The sequence below is a fragment of the Zea mays genome, chromosome 3 (assembly GCF_902167145.1).
Source record: "Zea mays cultivar B73 chromosome 3, Zm-B73-REFERENCE-NAM-5.0, whole genome shotgun sequence".
NCBI classification, from domain to species: Eukaryota; Viridiplantae; Streptophyta; class Magnoliopsida; order Poales; family Poaceae; genus Zea; species Zea mays.
Window position 1 is genome coordinate 140,916,451 of NC_050098.1, and position 25,060 is coordinate 140,941,510.

General features: G+C 44.4%; 1 protein-coding gene across 4 annotated transcripts; it reads left to right on the forward strand.

The window, feature by feature from the left end:
- Positions 1-6,137: 6,137 nt before the first annotated feature.
- LOC100192900 (uncharacterized) lies at positions 6,138-24,575 on the forward strand. 4 transcript variants are annotated; one of them, XR_004856878.1, is made up of 10 exons: positions 6,138-6,455; positions 6,564-6,670; positions 7,385-7,502; positions 20,681-21,797; positions 21,885-22,076; positions 22,160-22,247; positions 23,782-23,852; positions 23,941-24,024; positions 24,136-24,367; positions 24,452-24,575. XR_004856878.1 is itself a non-coding variant. In XM_020549458.2 (9 exons), the coding sequence occupies exons 4-9, from the start codon at positions 20,964-20,966 to the stop codon at positions 24,238-24,240; spliced, it is 1,374 nt and encodes a 457-aa protein (XP_020405047.1). In that variant the 5' UTR covers positions 6,140-6,455; positions 6,564-6,670; positions 7,385-7,502; positions 20,681-20,963; the 3' UTR covers positions 24,241-24,575. The 4 variants fall into 4 exon arrangements, 3 of the variants coding, with proteins under 3 accessions (XP_020405047.1, XP_035821530.1, NP_001131559.1); XM_020549458.2 differs by having other exon boundaries at positions 6,140-6,455; positions 24,136-24,575; XM_035965637.1 differs by lacking the exon at positions 7,385-7,502 and having other exon boundaries at positions 6,146-6,455; positions 24,136-24,575.
- The last annotated feature ends 485 nt before the right edge of the window (positions 24,576-25,060 follow it).

Here is a 25,060-nt window from a genome sequence, read left to right on the forward strand (position 1 = left end):
CGTCGTCATCATCTCTTGGTGAAGAAGAAGATTCGTCGCTGTCGTAGTAGACGATCTTCTTGATGCGCCTCTTCTTCTTCCTGTCCTTCTTCTTGTGACTTGAACCAGAGTCAGTGGGCTTGTCGTCCCTTGGCTCGTTGAAAATTGACTCCTTCTCCTTATCGTTGACCAACATCCCCTTTCCCTTAGGATCCATCTCTTCGGGCGATTAGTCCCTTACGTGAAGAGAACAGCTCCGATACCAATTGAGAGCACCTAGAGGGGGTGAATTGGTGATCCTGTAAAATTCAATAACTAATAGCCACAAATCTTGGTTATACAAATTTTAGTGTGACTAAGTAGTTGCGAAGCGAGTTCTTGTGGCCAAGACAATCACAAAGAGATCAACACAAGAGACACACGATTTTATCCCGTGGTTCGGCCAAGTAACACTTGTCTACTTCCATGTTGTGGCGTCCCAATGGACGAGGGTTGCACTCAACCCCTTTCAAGTGATCCAATGATCAACTTAAATACCACAGCTTTTCTTTGCTTATCTCTTTTTCCCGTTTGCGAGGAATCTCCACAAGTTGGAGTCTCTTGCCCTTACAACAAAGATCACAATGAAAGCACGGAGTAAGGTTGGGAAGAGCAACGCACACTAGAATTAAATCCACACCGAAAACACGCACACAAGTGAGAAGATGAGCATACAAAGCACGCGCGGGGAGTTTACAACTCGAAAAGTGCTCCAATCTCAAGAACGATGAACGATTGTGTGAAAGTGAGGACTAGAAGTCTTGGAATGCTTAGAGTGTGCTTGGTTGACTCCTCCATGCGCCTAGGGGTCCCTTTTACAGCCCCAAGGCAGCTAGGAGCCATTGGAGGCCAACAAGGAAGGTTGTCCTTGCCTTCTGTCGGGTGGCGCACCGGACAGTCTGGTGCACCACCGGACAGTCACTGTTCATGTCCAGTGCGCAATCTCCTTCCTAATATGGCGTAGCCGACCGTTGCAGCGCCGTGGCAGTTGGCGCACTGGACAGTCCGGTGCCCCTGCCGACCGTTGGCGTGGGCCACTGAAAGTCGCCTAGAGGGGGGGTGAATAGGGCAAAACTGAAATTCTCAAAATTAATCACAACTACAAGTCGGGTTAGCGTTAGAAATAGAAACGAGTCCGAGAGAGAGGGAGTAAAACAAATCGCAAGCGAATAAAGAGTGTGACACGCGGATTTGTTTTACCGAGGTTCGGTTCTTGCAAACCTACTCCCCGTTGAGGTGGTCACAAAGACCGGGTCTCTTTCAACCCTTTCCCTCTCTCAAACGGTCCCTTAGACCGAGTGAGCTTTTCTTCTCAATCACTTGGAACACAAAGTTCCCACAAGGATCACCACATGATTGGTGTCTCTTGCCTCAATTACAAGTGAGTTTGATCTCAAGAAAGAATGAGAAAGAAAGCAATCCAAGCGCAAGAGCTCAAAAGAACACAACAAATCACTCTCACTTAACACTAAAGCTTTTGTGGAATTGGGAGAGGATTTGATTACTTGGGTGTGTTTTGTATTGAATGCCTAGCTCTTATAAGTGGTTGGAAGGTGGAAAACTTGGATGACTTGAATGTGGGGTGGTTGGGGGTATTTATAACCCCAACCACCAAACTAGCTGTTTGGTGGAGGCTGCTGTCGCATGGCGCACCGGACAGTCCGGTGCGCCACCGGACACTGTCCGGTGCGCCAGCCACGTCACCAGGTCGTTGGGTTCCGACCATTGGAGCTCTGACGTGTGGGCCCGCCTGGCTGTCCAGTGGTGCACCGGACAAGTCCTATAGACTGTCTGGTGTGCCACCCGCGCGTGCTCTGCTCCTCTGCGCGCGCTGGCGCGCATTTAATGCGTTGCAGACGACTGTTGGCGCGAAGTAGTCGTTGCTCCGCTGGCTCACCGGACAGTCCGGTGTGCACCGGACATGTCCGGTGAATTATAGCGGAGCGGATTCCCGAAGCTGGCGAGTTCAGAGTCGCTCTCCTCTGGAGCACCGGACACTGTCCGGTGGTGCACCGGACAGTCCGGTGAATTATAGCGAAGCGCCTCTGAAAATTCCCGAAGGTGCGAAGTTTGGCTTGGAGTCCCCTAGCGCACCGGACACTGTCCAGTGGTGCACCGGACACTGTCCGGTGGCACACCGGACAGTCTGGTGCGCCAGACCACGGCTGCCTTCGGTTATCCCTTGCTCTTTTTGTTGAACCCATTTCTTGGTCTTTTTATTGGCTAAGTGTGAACCTTTGGCACCCATATAACTTATAGACTAGAGCAAGCTAGTTAGTCCAATTATTTGTGTTGGGCATTTCAACCACCAAAATCAATTAGGAAATAGGTGTATGCCTAATTCCCTTTCAATCTCCTCCTTTTTGGTGATTGATGCCAACACAAACCAAAGCAAGTGTGGAAGTGCATAATTGAACTAGTTTGCATAATGTAAGTGCAAAGGTTACTTGGAATTGAGCCAATATAAATACTTATAAGATTTGCATGGATTGTTTCTTTGATTTTTGACATTTTGGACCATGCTTGCACCACTTGTTTTGTTTTTGCAAATTCTTTTGTAAATCCTTTTCAAAGTCCTTTTGCAATATAGTCAAAGGTAAATGAATAGGATTTTGCGAAGCATTTTCAAGATTTGAAGTTTTCTCCCCCTGATTCAAATGTTTTTCCTTTGACTTAACAAAACTCCCCCTCAATAAATTTCTCCTCTTAGTGTTCAAGAGGGTTTTAAGATATTGATTTTGAAAATACTACTCTCTCCCCTTTTTTAACATAAGGAGATACCAAATTGAAAATCATACCAATTGAAAAACTCTTTTTAAAATTAGTGGTGGTGCGGTCCTTTTGCTTTGGGCTGATGCTCTCTCCCCCTTTGGCATAAATCGCCAAAAACGGATTCATTAGAGCCCTTTGCCTAACTACTTTCTCCCCTTTGGCAAAATAAACATATGAGTGAAGATTATACCAAAGTCGGAGAGATGCTCGGAGCGACGGCGAAGGATGAGTTACGGAGTGGAAGCCTTTGTCTTCGCCGAAGACTAAAATTCCCTTTCAATGCACCTATGACTTGGTTTGAAATTCACTTGAAAACACATTAGTCATAGCGCATGAAAGAGATATGATCAAAGGTATACTAATGAGCTATATATGCAAGACATCAAAAGAAATTCCTAGAATCAAGAATATTTAGCTCATGCCTAAGTTTGTTAAAGGATTGTTCATCAAGTGGCTTGGTAAAGATATCGGCTAATTGATCTTTAGTATTAATGTATGCAATCTCGATATCTCCCTTTTGTTGGTGATCCCTTAAGAAGTGATACCGAATGGCTATGTGTTTAGTGCGGCTATGCTCAACGGGATTATCCGCCATGCGGATTGCACTCTCATTATCATATAGAAGAGGAACTTTGGTTAATTTGTAACCATAGTCCCTAAGGGTTTGCCTCATCCAAAGTAGTTGCGCGCAACAATGGCTTGCGGCAATATACTCGGCTTCGGCGGTAGAAAGAGCTACGGAATTTTGCTTCTTTGAAGCCCAAGACTGTAACACCCCTGGTGTTACGTTAACTAAAACTCTGACATGTCATCATAGCATTTGCATTATCTGGTTTGATATACCTAGAATGCATTCACTAGGTTAAACCTTTTCAAAAGTGTGATATTGTGTGTTGGGTTTAGAGTTTAGTTTAAGGACTTGGCTCAAGTTAAACAGAAGTAGATCATCTCTCAAGCAAGTGACAAGTTGGTTTGAAGTCTTAGAGTGCTAAAGGCAAGACTTAGAACCTTGAGCAACTATGATTTTGGAGGTAGGTTAAGTGGAAGAATTAATTGGTGAACTTAATTAACCTTAAAACCCTTAAGTGAGATTTGAAAACCTTGCTTGGAATTGTGGATAAACAAAACAACTCCTAAACCAGGGACACTTTGGACATGAGCTTCATATACTAGAGTTGAATTTGAGATTAAGGAGTCACACGTCTTTTAGGAGTATGGATTGAGTTGGTAAATCACTAGATGAGAAGGAGTCACATTTGAAACCCTAAATTTGCCCCAAAAGTGGAATTCAAAATCTAGAGAGAATTGGGCAAAAGTCAAAGTACCAAAGTTATAGAGCTTGGAAAAGTGAATAACTTTCTTATATGGAGAATTCCAAGTTGTGTGGAGAAATTTGGAGTAATTTGCAAAATTTCAGCTTGGGTTCAGTTTGAATTGGGCTGAAAACAGTTTCATATAGCTGTTTTGGACCCTTATAACTTTTGATCTATGGACTTTTGGTAAGGAGTTACTATAAAAAACTTGTAAAGTGACTGTTGTAGAACAATCCTTATTAAGTGTACCAGCCCTAAAACTATATGCAACTGGCTGAAAAAGTGGTCCAATTTAGGGCTGTCAGATTTCAGACTTAGTGTAAATGCAAATCCTGAATTTCAGTGTTTTGGTGTAACTTTGGAGCTCTCTATTGCTCTATCCATAGGGTTATAGGTTATGATCATTATAACAAAATTATAGAGCTAATTGAGGAGTATAAATTTGATTAAGACACTTAGCCCTAAAGCTATATGAAACCTAGAGAAAAGCTGGTCTAAAGTAGAGCTGTCTGAAAGTGTGGATTTCAGACTTAGTGAAATTCAGTCTGAATTTCAGTAATTTGGGCAAACTTTGGACCTCTGTAGTTTGGAATCCAAGAAGTTTTGGTTAATGACCACTATAGCAAAATTGTAGAATAAGTATAGGAGAGCAACTTTTATTAAGTGTGACAGCCCTGGAACTATATACAACTAGGCGAAAAGGTGATCCAAAGTGGGGTTGTCAGACTTTTTGAGTTTTCAGCTTGGGAACAGTGAACTGAAACTAAGATTTTAGTATATGTAGCTGTTTTTGGAGCTCAATTGTGCCTAATCCATGAGGTTTTGGGCTGTAGAGTATATAGAGGAATTAAATACCATATGATGGTGAATAAGTCTCCTTAAGTTACTTTGGTTTGATCCTACACAAAAGTGGGAGAGAAAGCTTGCTCAAGGTTGGACTGACAGACAGTGCTTTAACATCATTTGGTCCAGTTCTGAAATCTGAAATTGGTTGTATGGTGCCAAGTTTGGAGCTCTTTTGTGGTTGTTCTATAAGGTTTTGGACTGAGGTGTTTGTAGGGGAAGTGAAGACCATCTAATGGTGAACAACTTTATTAAAGGATGATGGACATGATCCCACATAAAAAGCGGTGTAACAGCTGCTCAAAGCTTGACTGTCAGGTGGTTGGTGACTTAGTCTATTCAGAACTGAGTCTGAAATCAGTACGTGATGCAAAGTTTAGATCCCTATTGCGACCAACTCTTGTGGTTTTGGACTATAAACTATGTGGCAAAGTTGGAGTCCATAGTACAGAGAATAAGTTTTATCAAGAGGGTTGGACTTGGTTCTACAAATAAATGGGAGTAAAACACCTCTAAACTTCCTCTGTCAGAATCTGTGTAGTGCTGTTTCAGATTTCTGAAACTGAATTTTTAGTGACATTGGCTGTACTTTGGGGTACCATAACTTTTGTTCTACATGTTTTCTGATATGGGTTGCTATACAAAATAGGTAGAGCTACAAGTAGAGAATAATTTTGGTTAAGGGAGAGTGGTCTGTTGCTGCAAAGAATTGGGAGATCAGAGGGCCTGAACTGGGAGGAATGGAATGGAGCAGCAGGACTGATAAGTTGGATTCAGAGTCTGTTCAAGTGATTGAAGAAGATCCTCTCTTCCTGTGCTATGCTTATATGTTGGATGCTGGTATAGATGGAAATATAGACGAAGTACATAGCAAAAGATCTAGAGGCTCCCTCACCACTAAAAATATCTAATTGGACTGTGTTGGTGAATTGGGAGCAGTGAAGTCTTAACCGTTTTGTCTCTTGTATACAGGAAAGGACAAAGGAGCTACTGGTGTATATAACTGGGATAAGCTTGAAGGGAGCAACAAAAGATCTAGAGCCATTCCTCCACTAAAATATCATCTTTGGATGTGTTTGAGCCTGTCTACCGTGGAGTTTTTATCTGTCTTTACCTATGTCCATATCCAGTGAACTGGTTGGATATTTTAGGGGTGAGCTTGACTAAATTCAGTATTCTAAGTGTGGCTGTGCACCTGTGAGTAATTTGAGCATGGCAGCCACGTAGATGTGTCCAGGTACTGCTGGCACCATGGGAATACGACCTTGCTGCATGTTGAACAGGTTTTAGGGGCATCTGTCCATTCCAGTTGCTTAAAAGGCAAAATTAATTGAAGGTCGCCCTCCGTGCCTTGAGTTCCACCTACAGACCACTGCAAGGTGTGGAGCTACTTGTATTCTATTTTGTGTAGCCTCTCCCCAGTCCCTAGGTTTGCCTGACCCTGAACCGAGCACAACAATCCCTGAGTGGTGACCACAACCAGCAGTTCACCTATATCACCGTGGCCAGGTAATCACAAGCGATTCCCCAACTGTATAGTGCATGTTTTGTGTTCTCTGTAGACCAGTAGAGCTCATGCCGTTTGGTTCTTGGACTCTACCGGGGTGTGTGATCTAGAACGGAGTCAAGTCATCGTGGAACTGGTGCTGCGGGCAGCCTCACCGTGGACCGATCGACTGGAGTCATCCCTGGTCAATCTCGCGCACGCACCGAGACTTTGGAAGGTCAGTGAAGCTCTCTACGCCATTAATTTGAACTCGACCACGAGATTAGGATCGTCAGAGCAACTGTCCGCCGCCGCTGACAGTAGAGTGGTTCCAAAGTCTCTGCGGGTAAATTGAGTGCACGGCCGAGTTTGCCATAGCCTGGAGAGTTGGTTGGTACCGTCGCTGTCGTCTGCGATGTGTGATCATGGCGGATCCGGTGCCGGTTCACCGGAGAACTGTGCGGCGGTGTCGGGGCCGAGGCGTTGTGAAAGAAGGAAAGCCGAGGGGCTTAGGTGCATCTGTCAGTGACCCGAGAATTCAATCGGAGTGCGGGGTCCTTTTTACAAAACCTCAGGCATGGGCTTCTCAGCGTGGGCCGGCTGTGCCTGGGATTTGGGACGTGTCAACGGTTTGGCCCCGGGACTGTTTAGGAATGCTTGAGCTGTCCTTGTTTGGAATAGGGAGAAAAGGGCGTTCAAACTGCCTTTGTCAGACATGTGAAGTGCAGGTCTGATGCAGTAATTTTAGTTTTGGTCCAGTGTCTTTCTATGGACTTTGGAGTTTGTTTGTGATTGATCCAAGGGATTTAAGCCTAGGGTCCCTGTGGAGGAATGGTAGAGGGTCATTTGGTCGACAAGTTTTGTTAACTTGATCCCTCCTTGCTATGGAAAACTTAGAGTTTGCATTTTATATCATAACATAAGCATACATGTATTTGTAATTGACTTGTAGAACACCTAGAAGAAGTGGTGTTTGAAGGAGTCTACTCCAGTGCCTGCTCATCAAGTGGATGGAGCTATCTAACTAAAGGTTGGGTAGAAGGATCTAGAACCTCTTCTCTGCAACAAAGGCAAGCCCCAGTGCATTTACCCCTTCCTTGTATTAAGACTTTTATACACTTAAGTCTAGTGAAATGTGCATTAAGTTTATAGGAATTGCTTGGAAACTATTTGATGCATTGCCTACCTTGATATCCATACCTTTATAGATACTTAATGAAGTATCAAAATATGATTTACAAAAATGCTTAGCCCTGCTTAGATCTTGTGGATAGAGGCTATCTTTTGCAATAATGCCTAGCTCAAGGGTTATCCTGAGGAAGGATGACTTCTACCTGCAAGAATATTTTCATTGGGAGCATGGTGGGATCTTACTGCAAAGTTCCCTATAATGCTCTTTTCATCCTAAGGAACACAAACAATCCTAAGGATGGAAGTACTTAAATCGGGACTTGGGCTATGAACAGGTGATGTTCTACCCAGGTTAATTAAGGATTGGATGCGTATGTAGGCCTGTATGATCAAGGACTATCTTAACTGGCCACATGCCCTGGATATGGGACAGGATAAGCTTGAACCCGGCTATTCCATACATGAAAAGACAATCGCGCACTGGGAGTGGAGAGATGGCGAGAGTGGCACGTACCCTCCTGGCAAAGGACCGCCTAAAAAGGGTGGTGTGCTCTCGGGTGGCGCGGACCTGTTCATGCAGTGGAGGATCCGTGGGAATGGTTGACATATGTAAGGGTTAAGTGCTACATATGTCGTGTGGTTAGAGATCCTCAGCTGAGTAAATCGATTCGGATCGCCGTTATATCCCCGGAGAGTTGAGACTTGATCGCTGCCCTGCAACCTAAGTCAGGATGTAAACATTATGAATAAAAATGAGGTTGTATTGATGAGATGGTGAAATTAGACTAGATGCAACTGGAGTCTATTAATTTTTAATCTGGCCTTAAAATATTGAAAGTAAGGACTCACTTTAGTAAGCTATTTCTGCAAAAGTATCTAATTTGATTCTTGCTAAAGCCTCTCCTTGATTCCTATTTAACCAGCATATCCTTGAGAGTCTTTTTCCTTAGTCGGGTAAGACTTGCGAAAGTACACTCCGTACTCAGGGTTTTCGAACCCATGTTGTTGTAGGTGATGAGGAGTATTCTAGGAGTTCCTGTGGCTGGAGGGCGTTTCCAGTTCTAGAGGAAGATTAGTTAGGCTTATGTATAAGCTTTGGAGGGTTCCTACCTTCCTGCTATTGTAATAAGTTATGCACTTTGAGTATATCAGGACTTGTAATAAATATAACTCTTCCTATGTAATAACCTTGAGTTTTAGAAATGAAAAGAATGTTTTATAAAGTCTTCCGCTCTTATCTCCGAAGTGTGTGTGTATCGAATGTGATTACTGTAATATGCATGTATGGTGGGAGATCCTTGGGATGATGAGTTCAAGTGGTTGAACTCGTGATAGCCTTGTTAAGTTACCTGGTACACGTGCATAGCCATCTGAGACCATCAAGGCAAGGATTGGTGCATGTGGGCCTGATAACTTGGGAGGGCTGCCACAAAGACAGCAAGGATCTTCCCAAGAACTGGCAAGTCCCCGATGTGCTCTTTCTATTGATTTTGCACCCCGCCCAATCGGCATCCGAATAACCAATCAAATCAAATGTGGATCCCCTAGGATACCAAAGCCCAAACTTAGGAGTGTAAACTAAATATCTCAAGATTCATTTTACAGCCGTAAGGTGAGCTTCCTTAGGGTCGGCTTGGAATCTTTCGCACATGCATACGGAAAGCATAATGTCCGGTCGAGATGCACATAAATAGAGTAAAGAACCTATCATCGACCGGTATACCTTTTGATCCACGGACTTACCTTCCGTGTCGAGATCGAGATGCCCATTGGTTCCCATGGGTGTCTTGATGGGTTTGGCATCCTTCATCCCAAACTTGTTTAGAATGTCTTGAGTATACTTCGTTTGGCTAATGAAGGTGCCCTCTTGGAGTTGCTTCACTTGAAATCCTAAGAAATACTTCAACTCCCCCATCATTGACATCTCGAATTTTTGTGTCATGATCCTACTAAACTCTTCACATGTAGATTCGTTAGTAGACCCAAATATAATATCATCAACATAAATTTGGCATACAAACAAATCATTTTCAAGTGTTTTGGTAAAGAGTGTAGGATCGTCCTTTCTGACTTTAAATCCATTAGTGATAAGGAAATCTCTAAGGCATTCATACCATGCTCTTGGGGCTTGCTTGAGCCCATAAAGCGCCTTAGGGAGTTTATAAACATGGTTAGAGTACTCACTATCTTCAAAGCCGGGAGGTTGCTCAACATAGACCTCTTCCTTGATCGGTCCATTTAGGAAGGCACTCTTCACGTCCATTTGATAAAGCTTGAAGCCATGGTAAGTAGCATAGGCCAATAATATACGAATTGACTCAAGCCTAGCTACGGGTGCATAGGTTTCACCGAAATCCAAACCTTCGACTTGGGAGTATCCCTTGGCCACAAGTCGGGCTTTGTTCCTTGTCACCACACCATGCTCATCTTGCTTGTTGCGGAACACCCATTTGGTTCCTACAACATTTTGATTAGGACGTGGAACTAAATGCCATACCTCATTCCTCGTGAAGTTGTTGAGCTCCTCTTGCATCGCCACCACCCAATCCGAATCTTGAAGTGCTTCCTCTACCCTGTGTGGCTCAATAGAGGAAACAAAAGAGTAATGCTCACAAGAATGTGCAACACGAGATCTAGTGGTTACCCCCTTATGGATGTCGCCGAGGATGGTGTCGACGGGGTGATCTCGTTGGATTGCTTGGTGGACTCTTGGGTGTGGCGGCCTTGGTTCTTCATCCTCATTGTCTTGATTATTTGCATCTCCCCCTTGATCATTACCGTCATCTTGAGGTGGCTCATTTTGTTGATCTTCTCCTTCGTCAACTTGAGCCTCATCCTCTTTTTGAGTTGGTGTAGATGCTTGCGTGGAGGAGGATGGTTGATCTTGTGCATTTGGAGGCTCTTCGGATTCCTTAGGACACACATCCCCAATGGACATGTTCCTAAGAGCGATGCACGGGGCCTCTTCATCACCTATCTCATCAAGATCAACTTGCTCTACTTGAGAGCCGTTAGTCTCATCAAACACAACGTCACAAGAAACTTCAACTTGTCCAGAGGACTTGTTAAAGACTCTATATGCCCTTGTGTTTGAATCGTATCCTAGTAAAAAGCCTTCTATAGTCTTAGGAGCAAATTTAGATTTTCTACCTCTTTTTGACAAGTATAAAGCATTTGCTACCAAAGACTCTAAAATATGAAATATTGGGCTTTTTACCGGTTAGGAGTTCATATGATGTCTTCTTAAGGATTCGGTGTAGATACAACCGGTTGATGGCGTAGCAGGCGGTGTTGACCGCCTCAGCCCAAAACCGATCCGAAGTCTTGTACTCATCAAGCATGGTTCTTGCCATGTCCAATAGAGTTCTATTCTTCCTCTTCACTACACCATTTTGTTGTGGGGTGTAGGGAGAAGAGAACTCATGCTTGATTCCCTCCTCCTCAAGGAAGCCTTCGATTTGTGAGTTCTTGAACTCTGTCCCATTGTCGCTTCTAATTTTCTTGATCCTTAAGTCGAACTCATTTTGAGCCATTCTCAAGAATCCCTTTAATGTCTCTTAGGTATGGGATTTTTCCTGCAAAAAGAATACCCAAGTGAAGCGAGAATAATCATCCACAATAACTAGAAAGTACTTACTCCTGCCGATGCTTATGTAAGCTATCGGGCCGAATAGGTCCATGTGTAGGAGCTCCAGTGGCCTATTAGTTGTCATGATGTTCTTGTGTGGATGATGAACACAACCTTGCTTCCCTGCTTGACATGCGCTACAAATCCTGTCTTTCTCAAAATGAACATTTGTTAATCCTAAAATGTGCTCTCCCTTTAGAAGCTTATGAAGATTCTTCATCCCAACATGGGCCAGTCGGCGGTGCCAGAGCCAACCCATGTTAGTCTTAGCAATTAAGCAAGTGTCGAGTTCAGCTCTATCAAAATCTACCAAGTATAGCTGACCCTCTAACACTCCCTTAAATGCAACTGAATCATCACTTCTTCTAAAGACAGTGACACCTACATCAGTAAATAGACAGTTGTAGCCCATTTGACATAATTGAGAAACGGAAAGCAAATTGTAATCTAAGGAATCTACAAGAAAAACATTTGAAATTGAATGGTCAGGAGATATAGCAATTTTACCCAATCCTTTGACCAAACCTTGGTTTCCATCCCCGAATGTGATAGCTCGTTGGGGATCTTGGTTTTTCTCATAGGAGGAGAACATCTTCTTCTCCCCTGTCATGTGGTTTGTGCACCCGCTGTCGATGATCCAACTTGAGCCCCCGGATGCATAAACCTACAAAACAAATTTAGTTCTTGACGTTAGGTACCCAAATGGTTTTGGGTCCTTTGGCATTAGACACAAGAACTTTGGGTACCCAAACACAAGTCTTTGACCCCTTGTGCTTGCCCCCAACATATTTGACAACTACTTTGCCGGATTTGTTAGTTAACACATAAGATGCATCAAAAGTTTTAAAAGAAATGTCATGATCATTTGATGCACTAGGAGTTTTCTTCTTAGGCAATTTAGCACGGGTTGATTGTCTAGAACTAGATGTCTCACCCTTATACATGAAAGCATGATTAGGGCCAGAGTGTGACTTCCTAGAATGAATTCTCCTAATTTTGCTCTCAGGATAACCGGCAGGGTGCAAAATGTAACCCTCGTTATCCTGAGGCATGGGAGCCTTGCCCTTAACAAAATTAGACAATTTCTTAGGAGGGGCATTAAGTTTGACATTGTCCCCCTTTTGGAAGCCAATGCCATCCTTGATGCCAGGGCGTCTCCCATTATAAAGCATACTACGAGCAAATTTAAATTTTGCATTTTCAAGTTCATGCTCGGTAATTTTAGCATCTAGTTTAGCTATATGATCATTTTGTTTTTTAATTAAAGTCATGTGATCATGTATAGCATTAATATCAATATCTCTACATTTAGTGCAAATAGAAGTATGTTCAACGGTAGATGTAGATGGTTTGCAAGATTTTAATTCTACAACCTTAGCATGCAATATATCATTTTTACTTCTAAGGTCGGAAATGGTAGTATTGCAAACATTAAAATCTTTAGCCTTAGCAAGCAATTTTTTATTTTCATCTCTAAGGCTAGCAAGAGAAATGTTCAATTCTTCAATCTTAGCAAGCAAATCATCATTATCATTTCTAGGATTGGGAATTGACACATTACAAACATTTGAATCAACCTTAGCTAACAAATTAGCATTTTCATTTCTAAGGTTGTCAATAGTCTCATGGCAAGTGCTTAGCTCACTAGATAATTTTTCGCACTTTTCTACTTCTAGAGCATAAGCATTTTTTACCTTAACATGTTTTTTGTTTTCTTTAATAAGGAAGTCCTCTTAGGAGTCCAAGAGATCATCCTTCTCATGGATATCACTAATCAATTCATTTAATTTTTCGTTTTGTTGCATGTTTAAGTTGGCAAAAAGAGTACGCAAATTATCTTCCTCATCACTAGCATTATCATCGCTAGAGGACTCATATCTAGTGGAGGATTTGGATTTAACCTTCTTCTTTTTGCCGTCTTTTGCCATGAGGCACTTGTGGCCGACGTTTGGGAAGAGAAGGCCCTTGTTGATGGCGATGTTGGCGGCGTCCTCGTCGGAGGAGCTCTCGTCCGAGTCCCACTCACGGCATACATGGGCGTCGCCACCCTTCTTCTTGTAGTATTTCTTCTTCTCCTTTCTTTTCCCCTTCTTGTCGTCGCCCCTGTCACTATCACTAGAAATAGGACATTTTGCTATAAAGTGACCAGGCTTACCACACTTGTAGCAAACCTTCTTGGAGCGGGGCTTGTAATCTTTCCCCCTCCTTTGCTTGAGGATTTGGCGGAAGCTCTTGATGACGAGCGCCATTTCCTCATTGTCGAGCTTTGAGGCGTCGATTGGTTGTCTACTTGATGTAGACTCCTCCTTCTTCTCCTTCGTTGCCTTGAATGCAACCGGTTGTGCTTCGGATGTGGAGGGATCATCTAGCTCATTGATTTTCTTTGAGCCCTTGATCATATACTCAAAGCTCACAAAATTCCCGATTACTTCCTCGGGAGTCATTAGTGTATATCTAGGATTACCACGAATTAATTGAACTTGAGTAGGGTTAAGGAAAATAAGTGATCTAAGAATAACCTTAACCATCTCGTGGTCATCCCACTTTTTGCTCCCGAGGTTGCGCACTTGGTTCACCAAGGTTTTGAGCCGGTTGTACATATCTTGTGGCTCCTCCCCTTGGCGAAGACGGAAGCGACCGAGCTCCCCCTCGATCGTTTCCCGCTTGGTGATCTTGGTTAGCTCATCTCCTTCGTGCGTGGTCTTGAGCACGTCCCAAACTTCCTTGGCGCTCTTTAATCCTTGCACCTTGTTATACTCCTCTCGACTTAGAGAGGCGAGGAGTATAGTTGTGGCTTGGGAGTTGAAGTGCTCGATTTGGGCCACTTCATCCTCATCGTAATCTTCATCCCCTATGGATGGCACCTGTACACCAAACTCAACAACATCCCATATACTTTTGTGGAGTGAGGTTAGATGAAATCGCATTAAATCACTCCACCTAGCATAATCTTCACCATCAAATGTTGGTGGTTTGCCTAATGGGACGGAAAGTAAAGGTGTATGTCTAGGAGTGCGAGGATAGCGTAAGGGGATCTTACTAAACTTCTTGCGCTCATGGCGCTTAGAAGTTACGGAGGGCGCGTCGGAGCCGGAGGTGGAAGGCGATGACGTATCGGTCTCGTAGTAGACCACCTTCCTCATCTTCCTTTTCTTGTCGCCACTCCGATGCGACTTCTGGGAGGAGGCTTTCTTCTCCTTCCCTTTTCCCTTTTTGCGGGACTCTTCCAATGAAGCCTTCCCGTGGCTTGTAGTGGGCTTGTCGCCGGTCTCCATCTCCCTCTTGGCATGATCTCCCGACATCACTTCGAGCGGTTAGGCTCTAATGAAGCACCGGGCTTTGATACCAATTGAAAGTCGCCTAGAGGGGGGGTGAATAGGGCAAAACTGAAATTCTCAAAATTAATCACAACTACAAGCCGGGTTAGCGTTAGAAATAGAAACGAGTCCGAGAGAGAGGGAGTAAAACAAATCGCAAGCGAATAAAGAGTGTGACACGCGGATTTGTTTTACCGAGGTTCGGTTCTTGCAAACCTACTCCCCGTTGAGGTGGTCACAAAGACCGGGTCTCTTTCAACCCTTTCCCTCTCTCAAACGGTCCCTTAGACCGAGTGAGCTTTTCTTCTCAATCACTTGGAACACAAAGTTCCCACAAGGATCACCACACGATTGGTGTCTCTTGCCTCAATTACAAGTGAGTTTGATCTCAAGAAAGAATGAGAAAGAAAGCAATCCAAGCGCAAGAGCTCAAAAGAACACAACAAATCACTCTCACTTAACACTAAAGCTTTTGTGGAATTGGGAGAGGATTTGATCACTTGGGTGTGTTTTGTATTGAATGTCTAGCTCTTGTAAGTGGTTGGAAGGTGGAAAACTTGGATGACTTGAATGTGGGGTGGTTGGGGGTATTTATAACCCCAACCACCAAACTAGCCGTTTGGTGGAGGCTGCTGTCGCATGGCGCACCGGACAGTCCGGTGCGCCAGCCACGTCACCAGGGCGTTGGGTTCCGACCGTTGGAGCTCTGACATGTGGGCCCGCCTGGCTGTCCGGTGGTGCACCGGACAAGTCCTGTAGACTGTCCGGTGTGCCACCCGCGCGTGCTCTGCTCCTCTGCGCGCGCTGGCGCGCATTTAATGCATTGCAGATGACCGTTGGCGCGAAGTAGCCGTTGCTCCGCTGGCTCACCGGACAGTCCGGTGTGCACCGGACATGTCCGATGAATTATAGCGGAGCGGATTCCCGAAGCTGGCGAGTTCAGAGTCGCTCTCCTCTGGAGCACCGGACACTGTCTGGTGGTGCACCGGACAGTCCGGTGAATTATAGTGAAGCACCTCTGAAAATTCCCGAAGGTGCGAAGTTTGGCTTGGAGTCCCCTGGCGCACCGGACACTGTCCGGTGGCACACCGGACAGTCCGGTGCGCCAGACCAGGGCTGCCTTCGGTTATCCCTTGCTCTTTTTGTTGAACCCATTTCTTGGTCTTTTTATTGGCTAAGTGTGAACCTTTGGCACCTGTATAACTTATAGACTAGAGCAAGCTAGTTAGTCCAATTATTTGTGTTAGGCATTTCAACCACCAAAATCAATTAGGAAATAGGTGTATGCCTAATTCCCTTTCAGCCACTCGTCGCCCGCGGATTGCGTGGCCGACCGTTGCGCTGGCGGCCGTTGGCTCACCGGATAGTCCGGTGAATTATAATCGTACGCCGCCAAACTTTCTCGAGAGTGGCCAGTTCGCCGGAAGCCAGCCTGGCGCACCGGACACTGTCCGGTGCACCATCGGACAGTCCGGTGTGCCAGACTGAGCTGAGTGTTGGCTGCTTAGAGCCAAGTCCTTTTCTTCTTCTCTTTTTTTTTTGTTTCTAGCACTTAGACAAAACATGTTAGTACTCAAAACAATGTACTAAGTCTAGAAACGTATCTTGTTACATGATTTGCACTTCTCTTTTCATTTGGCATATACTCAACTCACTTAGTATGTGTTGGACACTTAATCACCAAAATATAATAGAAATGGCCCAATGGCACATTTCCCTTTCACAACGCTTGAGCCCATAGAGGGTGAACCGACTGTAAGGGTGATTTTGTCCATTAACGGTGGTGACATTGTATTGCTCGAGTTAGTCGGAGAATAAGACATGTCGGCGACGTGCCGAGGGTGGTGGCGCGTGTTATTCTTGAATAGTCGGCGATGACAGCAAGTGGCGCGTGGAAGAGAGAGAGTCGGTTGAGAAAATGAGAGGCTTGGAAAGCGCAAAAACCCTAGCAACGATCATTCCCTTCTATAATCATAGTAAAATAAAGGGCAATGATAATAACATCAGTCGTTTCACACACTATACAAACTCCGAGTAAAAACTCCAGTGTAATTAAGTCAGGGTCGATACTATTGCGTAATTACCCCATTGTACATTATTTTCCAAGAATGTAGCAAGTAACCAGGGGTTCAAACGTACTTAGGCTCCCTGATTACCCTATAAATACATCCATCTGCACCCCAGATGATAGGCACTTGACAAGACATTCGTGCACCCTAGCCTCTTGATTTGTTGAGCAATGTTGCCTCACTTGCTCCCAAGTGCTTGGGCCCACATGTCAAGATCCAACAATCATGCCAACTAATTGGGTACCAATTGATGACTCTACATGCTATGATTCTGACAACTCATACCACCATGTCAATATCGACCATGACAATGATCTATGAGTGTTGTTGGTGTCACCCGTTGATAGATGAGTGCTTATGTTATGAACTTTTGGGAACTATAGTCTCTACATTTGAAGCCAGTCTATAATTCAAAGTTTGGTCACATGTTTTAGTAGTTGAACATCAACAATAACTTTGTAGTTTGTTGCAGCTATGTGTAAATTAACTACTGTAATGATCTAATGTGTTTCTATCCTTGAATTATTGAGTACTTGAGTATATCATTGCATTAGAAAAGTAATGTGTGGTTATGATTGGTGCCTATTTCATTGTCTACTAAGTACTATAATCGTTGCACTTCAATGTTGTATAAAGTATACACTTTGATTGTTGTTGCATCGAATACAGGAGCAAATTGGACCCAATTTGGATGAACACTTTGATGCAGACATCCACAAGTGAATTGGATCTAAGTCCATACACCACTTCATGTAAACACTTATCAGACATGGTATCAATTCTTCAGGATAGGTTCCTCAACCTACAGGCACTCCTGTCATGCCATCATCTACTGGTCTAAGTTTAGGAAATATTAGGGTGGCATTGAAAACCAAACTTCCAAATTTCTCAATTAGCGAAGATCTTACACTTATTTCCTAATGGCTAAACATGAGCCTAAACCTAGTGGGTAGTGGCTGGTAAGTAGGTAAACATAGTCTTTTGGAATGTGGTATGAGTTTAGTACGTTGATCATTAGTGTATCACAATGTGAGAATATCTAGTTGTAGGTATGAGACAACATAAGTCTTCCTTTTGGAAAGGTATATAAAGAGAGTACAAAACCTAAAGGGAGCATTGTACCCCAACTAAAAATTATGTAGCTTGGAAGGCCAATGGGATCTTACCAAAGAGCAAGTGACCAAGTTCATGTCGTACCACTGCCAAGTCATAAACAAAAACGACAGTAGCCTACAAGGTAATGTAACATTATTTCAGTCTATTGTGCATGAAAGTAGTACCTTGTACATGACCATAGTGACATGATTTATTTTGTAGACTGTTTTTGCCATGACCTTGTACAATAGCTTAGAGAAAAGGCCCTTCTCTACTTCTCATTGTTGGGAGGTTCTAAAGAATGAAGCAAAATGGTTAGACTTGGAGTAGGGATCAAAAAATGTTGATGTGTTAGTGGACTAAGGTGCAGATTCTATCCCCATGGGCAATGGTAACATGTGTCTGGTTTCTTAATCTAATAACAAGAGTCGACTCAAGAGAGACAATGACAAGACTACCAAGAAGAAGACATCAACATACCCGACATTTGACAGCACTGAGTACATCTCCAAGATGTCAAATTTGACAATGAAGAAGATTGAGTACTTGTAGAGGTCCGATGGAACACTTGGCACTAACATTCACTAACTTGTTCAAATAGAGGAAAAGAAGATGGAAATGGAGAAAGGCATCTAACCATCAAGGCCAATAAGGAGGAGAGTGAAGCTGAGCTCACGACAATGGCAAGGGCCAAGGAAGACGAGCAGATCATGGGAATTGACCTAGAATCTTGCAATCTAGCAAAACGATCATTTTATGATGCCATGCAACATGACATTCTAGAAATATGGGTGGCTACCACGAAGTGAGTGTAGCATTATGTATTATGTTCTCATTTGTTCATCAGTTGCAACAACTATTTGCTAAACTCTTTGAATTTTGTAATAATTGGAATGTGGTCGCATGGTCAGACTATGTTTGCTTTCTAAAACACTCATGTCTTAGTTTATAGGTCGTGTACACTTATTTAAGTTATTGGTTGATTAAGATCTGGGCTTCAAGTGCATTTGCACTTAGTGTGTTCATAAATTAGATTGTTTGTGCTCCAAGTCTGTGTTATTCATGATTATGACGTGATTATCTACCATGATCATAGGAAACTAATGTTTATCTATTTGGATGACACACTAACGGTTGCTTCACACACACAAGCAGACACTATAGAATACACACCTAAGTTCATAGCTTTACTCACAAATCTAATTGTTGCTTTAGAGGCATCAAACTATTGGTCATTGTCAGAGGGAAATCCTCCAGCCAGGTGGTGGAATGCATCCACCCTGATTCTCAGATGAGGAGGGGGCTTTGAGGTTTGCCTGACCGAAAGGATGAAGACAAGGACACAAGGATTTAGAGTGGTTCGGGCCACTAGAGCGTAATACCATACATCCACTGTGAGTTGTATTGCTTGAGAGCTTGAGTGTCATGGGTTTGAATCGAGCTCAGATCCCCTTTTGTATCGCAGGTGCCCTTCCTTTTATAGTCCAAGGGAGCATGTTACAAGGGAGCTGGGCGCCGATAGGTGGGCCCAGGAGTTACTATAATACAAAGTGTGAGGTGTCGGGTAGAGCGAGTGGTGCTAGATCTTCTGGACGCTTATCTTCCCTTGGTCACCGTGTGGGCTCCTGACATCCTACTCTCTTGCTCTGTCTAATCGGAACACATGTGTAGGCCTTGGCGCAGGTTGAGGCGTAGTCTGGTACGTTGTCGTGCATATAGGTGTATGGACGGTGTCGTCCTGTCCCCTCCGCCTGTTCCACCACCACCACCTTGGTAACACACAGGGAGCAGTAGGAGTCATAATGAGGGGCACCCATGTGGCGCATTGAGTCAATGGTCTTGCCTTGGTAAGGCGTGGATAACAGTGTAGTCCATGCATTGCAGACTAGGCGCGTCGCGTGCATTTAATGCAGGGCGCCCGCCACCTGCCATTGGCGCGGGCAAGCGTGCATCCTGTTCGCACTTAATGCTGGTGGGCCCCATGTCAGAGGCTAGCGACTTATGTCATGCATCCTCGGCCACGCGTCGGCACCGGACCTCTGCCTGGGTAAGGAGCAGACCCGGGAACGTGTGGTGACATGGCACCCTCGGACCTCCCCTGACTAGGGTCCGAAACATGCTTAAGGGGGTCCGGGCTCCACCCGTAATGGTCCGGACACATGGCGGCACAGGACCTCACTTGGCTTGAGGTCCAAATGACACATGTGGGGTCCAGAACCACTCCTAGGGGTCCGGAACCGATCTTGTAGTCAAGAGAGTGCTTTTACTCTAGGGATATGGAACTGCTCTGAACCCCCTATCTGTGGATCCGGTGGGCCCATGTGGAGGTCCCGGTCCTGACGTGGGGACCCAGACCCTATGGTCGAAGTTGCTAATTACTCCCTTCTATGGGACTTGTGGTGATGTTGGTCCAGCCCACGAAACGAGCCCAGCTGGCCCAAAGCCACATATGGTGGGCCCCAGCCATGAGTCGGGCTGGACATTAATGTCTTCCACTACATGTTGTTGTTGTTGTTGTTGTTGTTGTTGTTGTTTCTTCCTGTAGAAGCTACAATATATCTTTCCAAGCAAGCTATATTAACATGTAAGGTGGGCATCATCCACCATGATTGTGTCCGTACGCAGTTTTAGGGACAATGAGTATTGCCATTTGAATATAACCGCTTGGTTTACAACATACCAAATAAATTAAATTGTAACATGAAAATTGTAACCTAAGTATGTATACAAGTATGTGTATAGTATGCATGTCTTAATTGGCACATATATGGTTCAACAAATGGTTAAATATATGTGTTAGTTGGTGTAGGGGAGATAAATAAGGAGAATGGTGGGAGACATAATGTAAGTAGAAGAGTATCTTTCATGAGGGTGTATTAAAATATAATAGAAAGTATATACATATAGTTGAATAGGGGGAATATTGGAAGTTAGTCTAATAAGATATATATCTAACCCAATAATGTATTGATATTTTAAATTAATGCTTAAAATGAAAAATAATGTAGGCACCAAGGGGGAAAAAGGAAAGAGTATTGGCGCAAACCTTGGGCTTGCTGGAGCAATCCCCAAAGCCGGGTTAGCAGCAGGAGCGACGAGCCCAAACCTTCCTACCCCTCGTCGTCCTCGGCTAATCCGCCGCGCCTCCGATACTCCCAAGGCAGCGCCCGCCAGCTGCAACAACAGCATCAGCAAGCGAGGAGTAGCCACCAGCCCACCACGATCTCATCAGACTCCTCTCAAATCCTCCCGCCCACTCTCCATTTCCCTCCCCTCCCCCGCCACCCTGCAATGGCCGGTCTCCTCCACCTCCAGTCCACGCTTCTCCCATCGGCGTCCGCGCTCCGCCGCCGTGCAGGCGTGCCGGTGCCATCCTCGTCCCGCCGCCGATGCCGGATTGAGGCCAAGATCCGGGAAATCTTCATGCCAGCGCTCAGCTCCACCATGACCGAGGGCAAGATCGTCTCCTGGACCGCCGCTGAGGGCGACCGCCTTGCCAAGGGCGACCCCGTCGTCGTCGTCGAGTCCGACAAGGCCGACATGGACGTCGAGACCTTCTACGACGGCTTCCTCGCCGCCGTCCTCGTGCCCGCTGGCGACTCAGCGCCCGTCGGCTCCGCCATCGCGCTGCTTGCCGAGTCAGAGGAGGACATCCCAGTGGCCCAGTCACAGGCTGCCTCCTTCTCCTCCACGTCCCCCTTACCGTCGCCTCCGCAAGAAACTGCTGCTCAAGAAGCATCCCCTTCCCCGCCGCCACCTCCTCCCCCAGGGCCGGTGTCAGTCTCTGCTCCCACGCCGCCTTTGCCAGCAACACAAGGCGAGCGTGTGGTTGCTTCACCCTACGCCAAGAAGCTCGCCAAGGACCTCGGCGTTGATCTTTTCTCAGTCACGGGGTCAGGCCCCTGTGGGCGAATTGTGGCCAAGGATGTCGAGGCTGCGCTTGCTGCGCCCAAGAAGGCCGCACCAGTGACTGCTCCACGGCCGGATGTGCCATTGGGGTCGACGGTACCATTCACGACAATGCAGGGTGCTGTCAGCAAGAACATGGTGGAGAGCCTTGCCATCCCGACATTCAGGGTCGGATACACCATCACAACTGATGCTCTTGATCAGCTCTACAAAAAAGTGAGCATCTTTGCACAATGTTTAGGACCATTGTTTTATGAATATGATGATTGGATAAAGGGGTAAGCTCGCATTTTCGTTTTACAGATTAAGTCGAAGGGGGTTACAATGACAGCACTGTTGGCTAAGGCGACAGCAATGGCGCTGGTTCAGCATCCTGTGGTGAACTCCAGCTGCAGGGATGGGAAGAGCTTCACCTACAGCAGTAGTATCAACATTGCCGTGGCAGTGGCCATAGATGGTGGGTTGATTACACCAGTTCTTCAAGATGCTGATAAGGTCAAACACTTTACCATGCACAATGAGTGTTGATATTTTTGATGATTTTTTTTAAATAAATGGTTACTTGCTGGTTTATGCAGCTTGACATTTATTCATTGTCAAGGAAATGGAAAGAGTTAGTTGATAAGGCGCGAGCAAAGCAGTTGCAGCCCCATGAGTACAACTCTGGTATTTCTTTGCTTCATACACAAATCTGAATACGCAGCACATTGTTGTGTATCTTTTCTAATGTTTTGAATAAGATTGTATACTTACAGAGATTCACTTATTAGCAGCAGGATAAAAGAATCTGGTGGTTGCTAGATATTTTTGGTACAATTTACCCTAGCTAAATCTGCTATACGATCAAAAAAAGATGCAATCCTCTGTGTTGTATATGCTTTCTGACTCATATCAAATATGATACCAGATACCTGACAAACTGTACAATTACCAGGGTACAAATACAGTTTCATTTTGTATAACTTGAGTCCATAGTCACAAAGTTCCTAGATCGATAGGGTCGAGGAACGTGGTATGCTACATGTGAGAGATTTTTACATGGTGGGAAAGAAAATGACCCTGCGTACCGGGTCGGGAACGACGTTCCCGGGTCGAGGGTCACTACCACTGTACCCGTTGCTTGTGGCTATGTTGAGTCATTTATAGAAAAGGTTTCGCCCCATCTGCAGTAGGTCGCCTGATTCTTAAACTTTCTGATACCATCACCTACATTGCTCCGCTGCACCTTGCCACCAATTGGAGATTTGGAGCTCTCTTGGACTATTGAATGTCACAGCCTAATACAGCTCTATGCTTCCTGCTCATTACTTAATACGAGTGCAATCCTCTTCATGTGGAGAGGAAAGGGATTAACTGCTACAAACTGCTTATGGTTACTTGAATAAGTACATATCATGTTGTCATAAGCGTTTTACTTTGACAATATTTTGTACCAGGTAAACATATAGAACATGGTGATCGGTGTCAATACTCAATATTAAGGATGGTGCTCTTTATTAATGATAATTTCTGTATCATATATATATATATATATATATATATATATATATATATATATATTGTGATATCCATTATCATGGTCTAATTTTAGATAATTTATTACCAATGTTTAAGTTTTCTCCATGCCTCTAGTCTAATCAATTTGCATTCTCCTAATCCAATCACAATTTTGTTATCAGTCTCGTAGGCCAGAAGTGTTTCTTCTAGCTGTGACTTAGTGCTTTTCTTGGATGTGGCCTTCTCATAATATAATCTAGGAGTTTGGCCAAACAATAATCTTGGATGTGACTCAATTTTGTTAGCTTGTCAGCACATGCTCCATAGTCCATATTAGAAGTGTCTTTTGTGGAGGGAAGTTATGCACTGAGACATCTCATCTCACTTGTAAGGTTAAGAAAACTAAGATATCATCAAGTCAATTATTAGTTTATTTTCTTTTATCTAATGTTGCTGGCTTGGAGCGAGCCTCCTCACAGCAGAGCAGAACTTTCTGGAGTAAATATGAAGATGGAGGGTAGGCCATAGAAACAGTGAAATGATTTGTATTGGCTTTAACCAATTGACTAAAGTTTTTTGGATCATTTAAGCCTTATGTCCATTGATAGCCTCTTGGTGTTAACCAATAACCACATCAAACATGTAGAATACGGTGACCATGTTCTTTTGTGTATGCTAAGAACTGCACATGTTCATTCTGCAGGCACGTTTACTCTCTCGAATCTTGGTATGTTTGGAGTTGATAGGTTTGATGCAATACTGCCACCTGGAACTGTAAGATGCACAGTTTATTTTATTCTCCATTTCTATTTTTCATGCAGTGCTGTATACCTTACTGAAATATGTGGGTTACTAAATACAGGGAGCAATCATGGCCGTCGGGGCATCAGAACCCACCATTGTTGGTACAAAAGATGGTAGAATTGGGATCAAGAATCAAATGCAGGTAAGTTTCTTGTGCCTGGCGGAACATGTCCTTTCGTGCCAACTATTTTTTGTTTGATGGTTTTCTTTTTGCTTGATTTTACACTTCCGCTCACCTGATCAATGCATGTAGGTAAATGTTACCGCCGATCATCGGGTTATTTATGGAGCTGACCTTGCTGCTTTTCTGCAAACACTTGCCAAGATAATTGAGGATCCCAAGGATCTTACATTCTGAATGTCCCAACTGATTGTTTTTCCCTGAGGCAATCAAAACCGGGTGCTTCTTACCTATCAGTAGATGTGTAGTTTGTCTTCTGTTTATGTGATTAGGTGTTTTAAGCTGTCACCAATGTCAGCATCAGGTAAATTTTCCCTGTTGGTTACCTTATTATCATCGGTTTGTGTTTCAATAAAATTCTTTTTTTTGTCTTGCTTAACTAAAATAGGTGTATCTACCATTTTTACTGGACGTTTCATGGATAGTGGATTTTGTTGAGCTCCTCAATGTACCGTATCCTTGTGGGATACAAAGAATGAAATGTACCTTGTACCACCCTGTGGTTGATTTCTCATGCTTGTCAAACAGAAATATGGTTGACGCTCTTGCAAGGGTGCTGACGCTATATCTTCAGGGAGATCTGTAAAAACGGGTCACATATCTGTTTGTTTTACATGTGAAGGAGACGGATCATGGTTTCTCCAAACCACTCCAATATGCCAAGGCTGTAGGGTATCGGATATCCTGACCTGCTGTTGTACATTCCTGGGATAGCACAAGGTAGCGTCCTCCATTTTTTTTGTGTGCAGAAAGCATTCCTATTTCAGCTACTTGTACTCTTAGTCTTCTCTACTTGAAGGATCCTAATAGGCTGGTGCCAATGGGGGCGACAGCGCGGGCGGGAGGGAGACGGTGCCGCCCGGACACGGGCGAGAGGCGGCCCCTTGGCGACGCAGCTCACGCCCGGTGAGAGCCCGTGCTGGAGCGCATGCCCGGGCGACAGGGAGGCGAGGCGCTGGTTGGGCGAGAGCACGGGGCGAGAGCGAGCTGGCGCCAT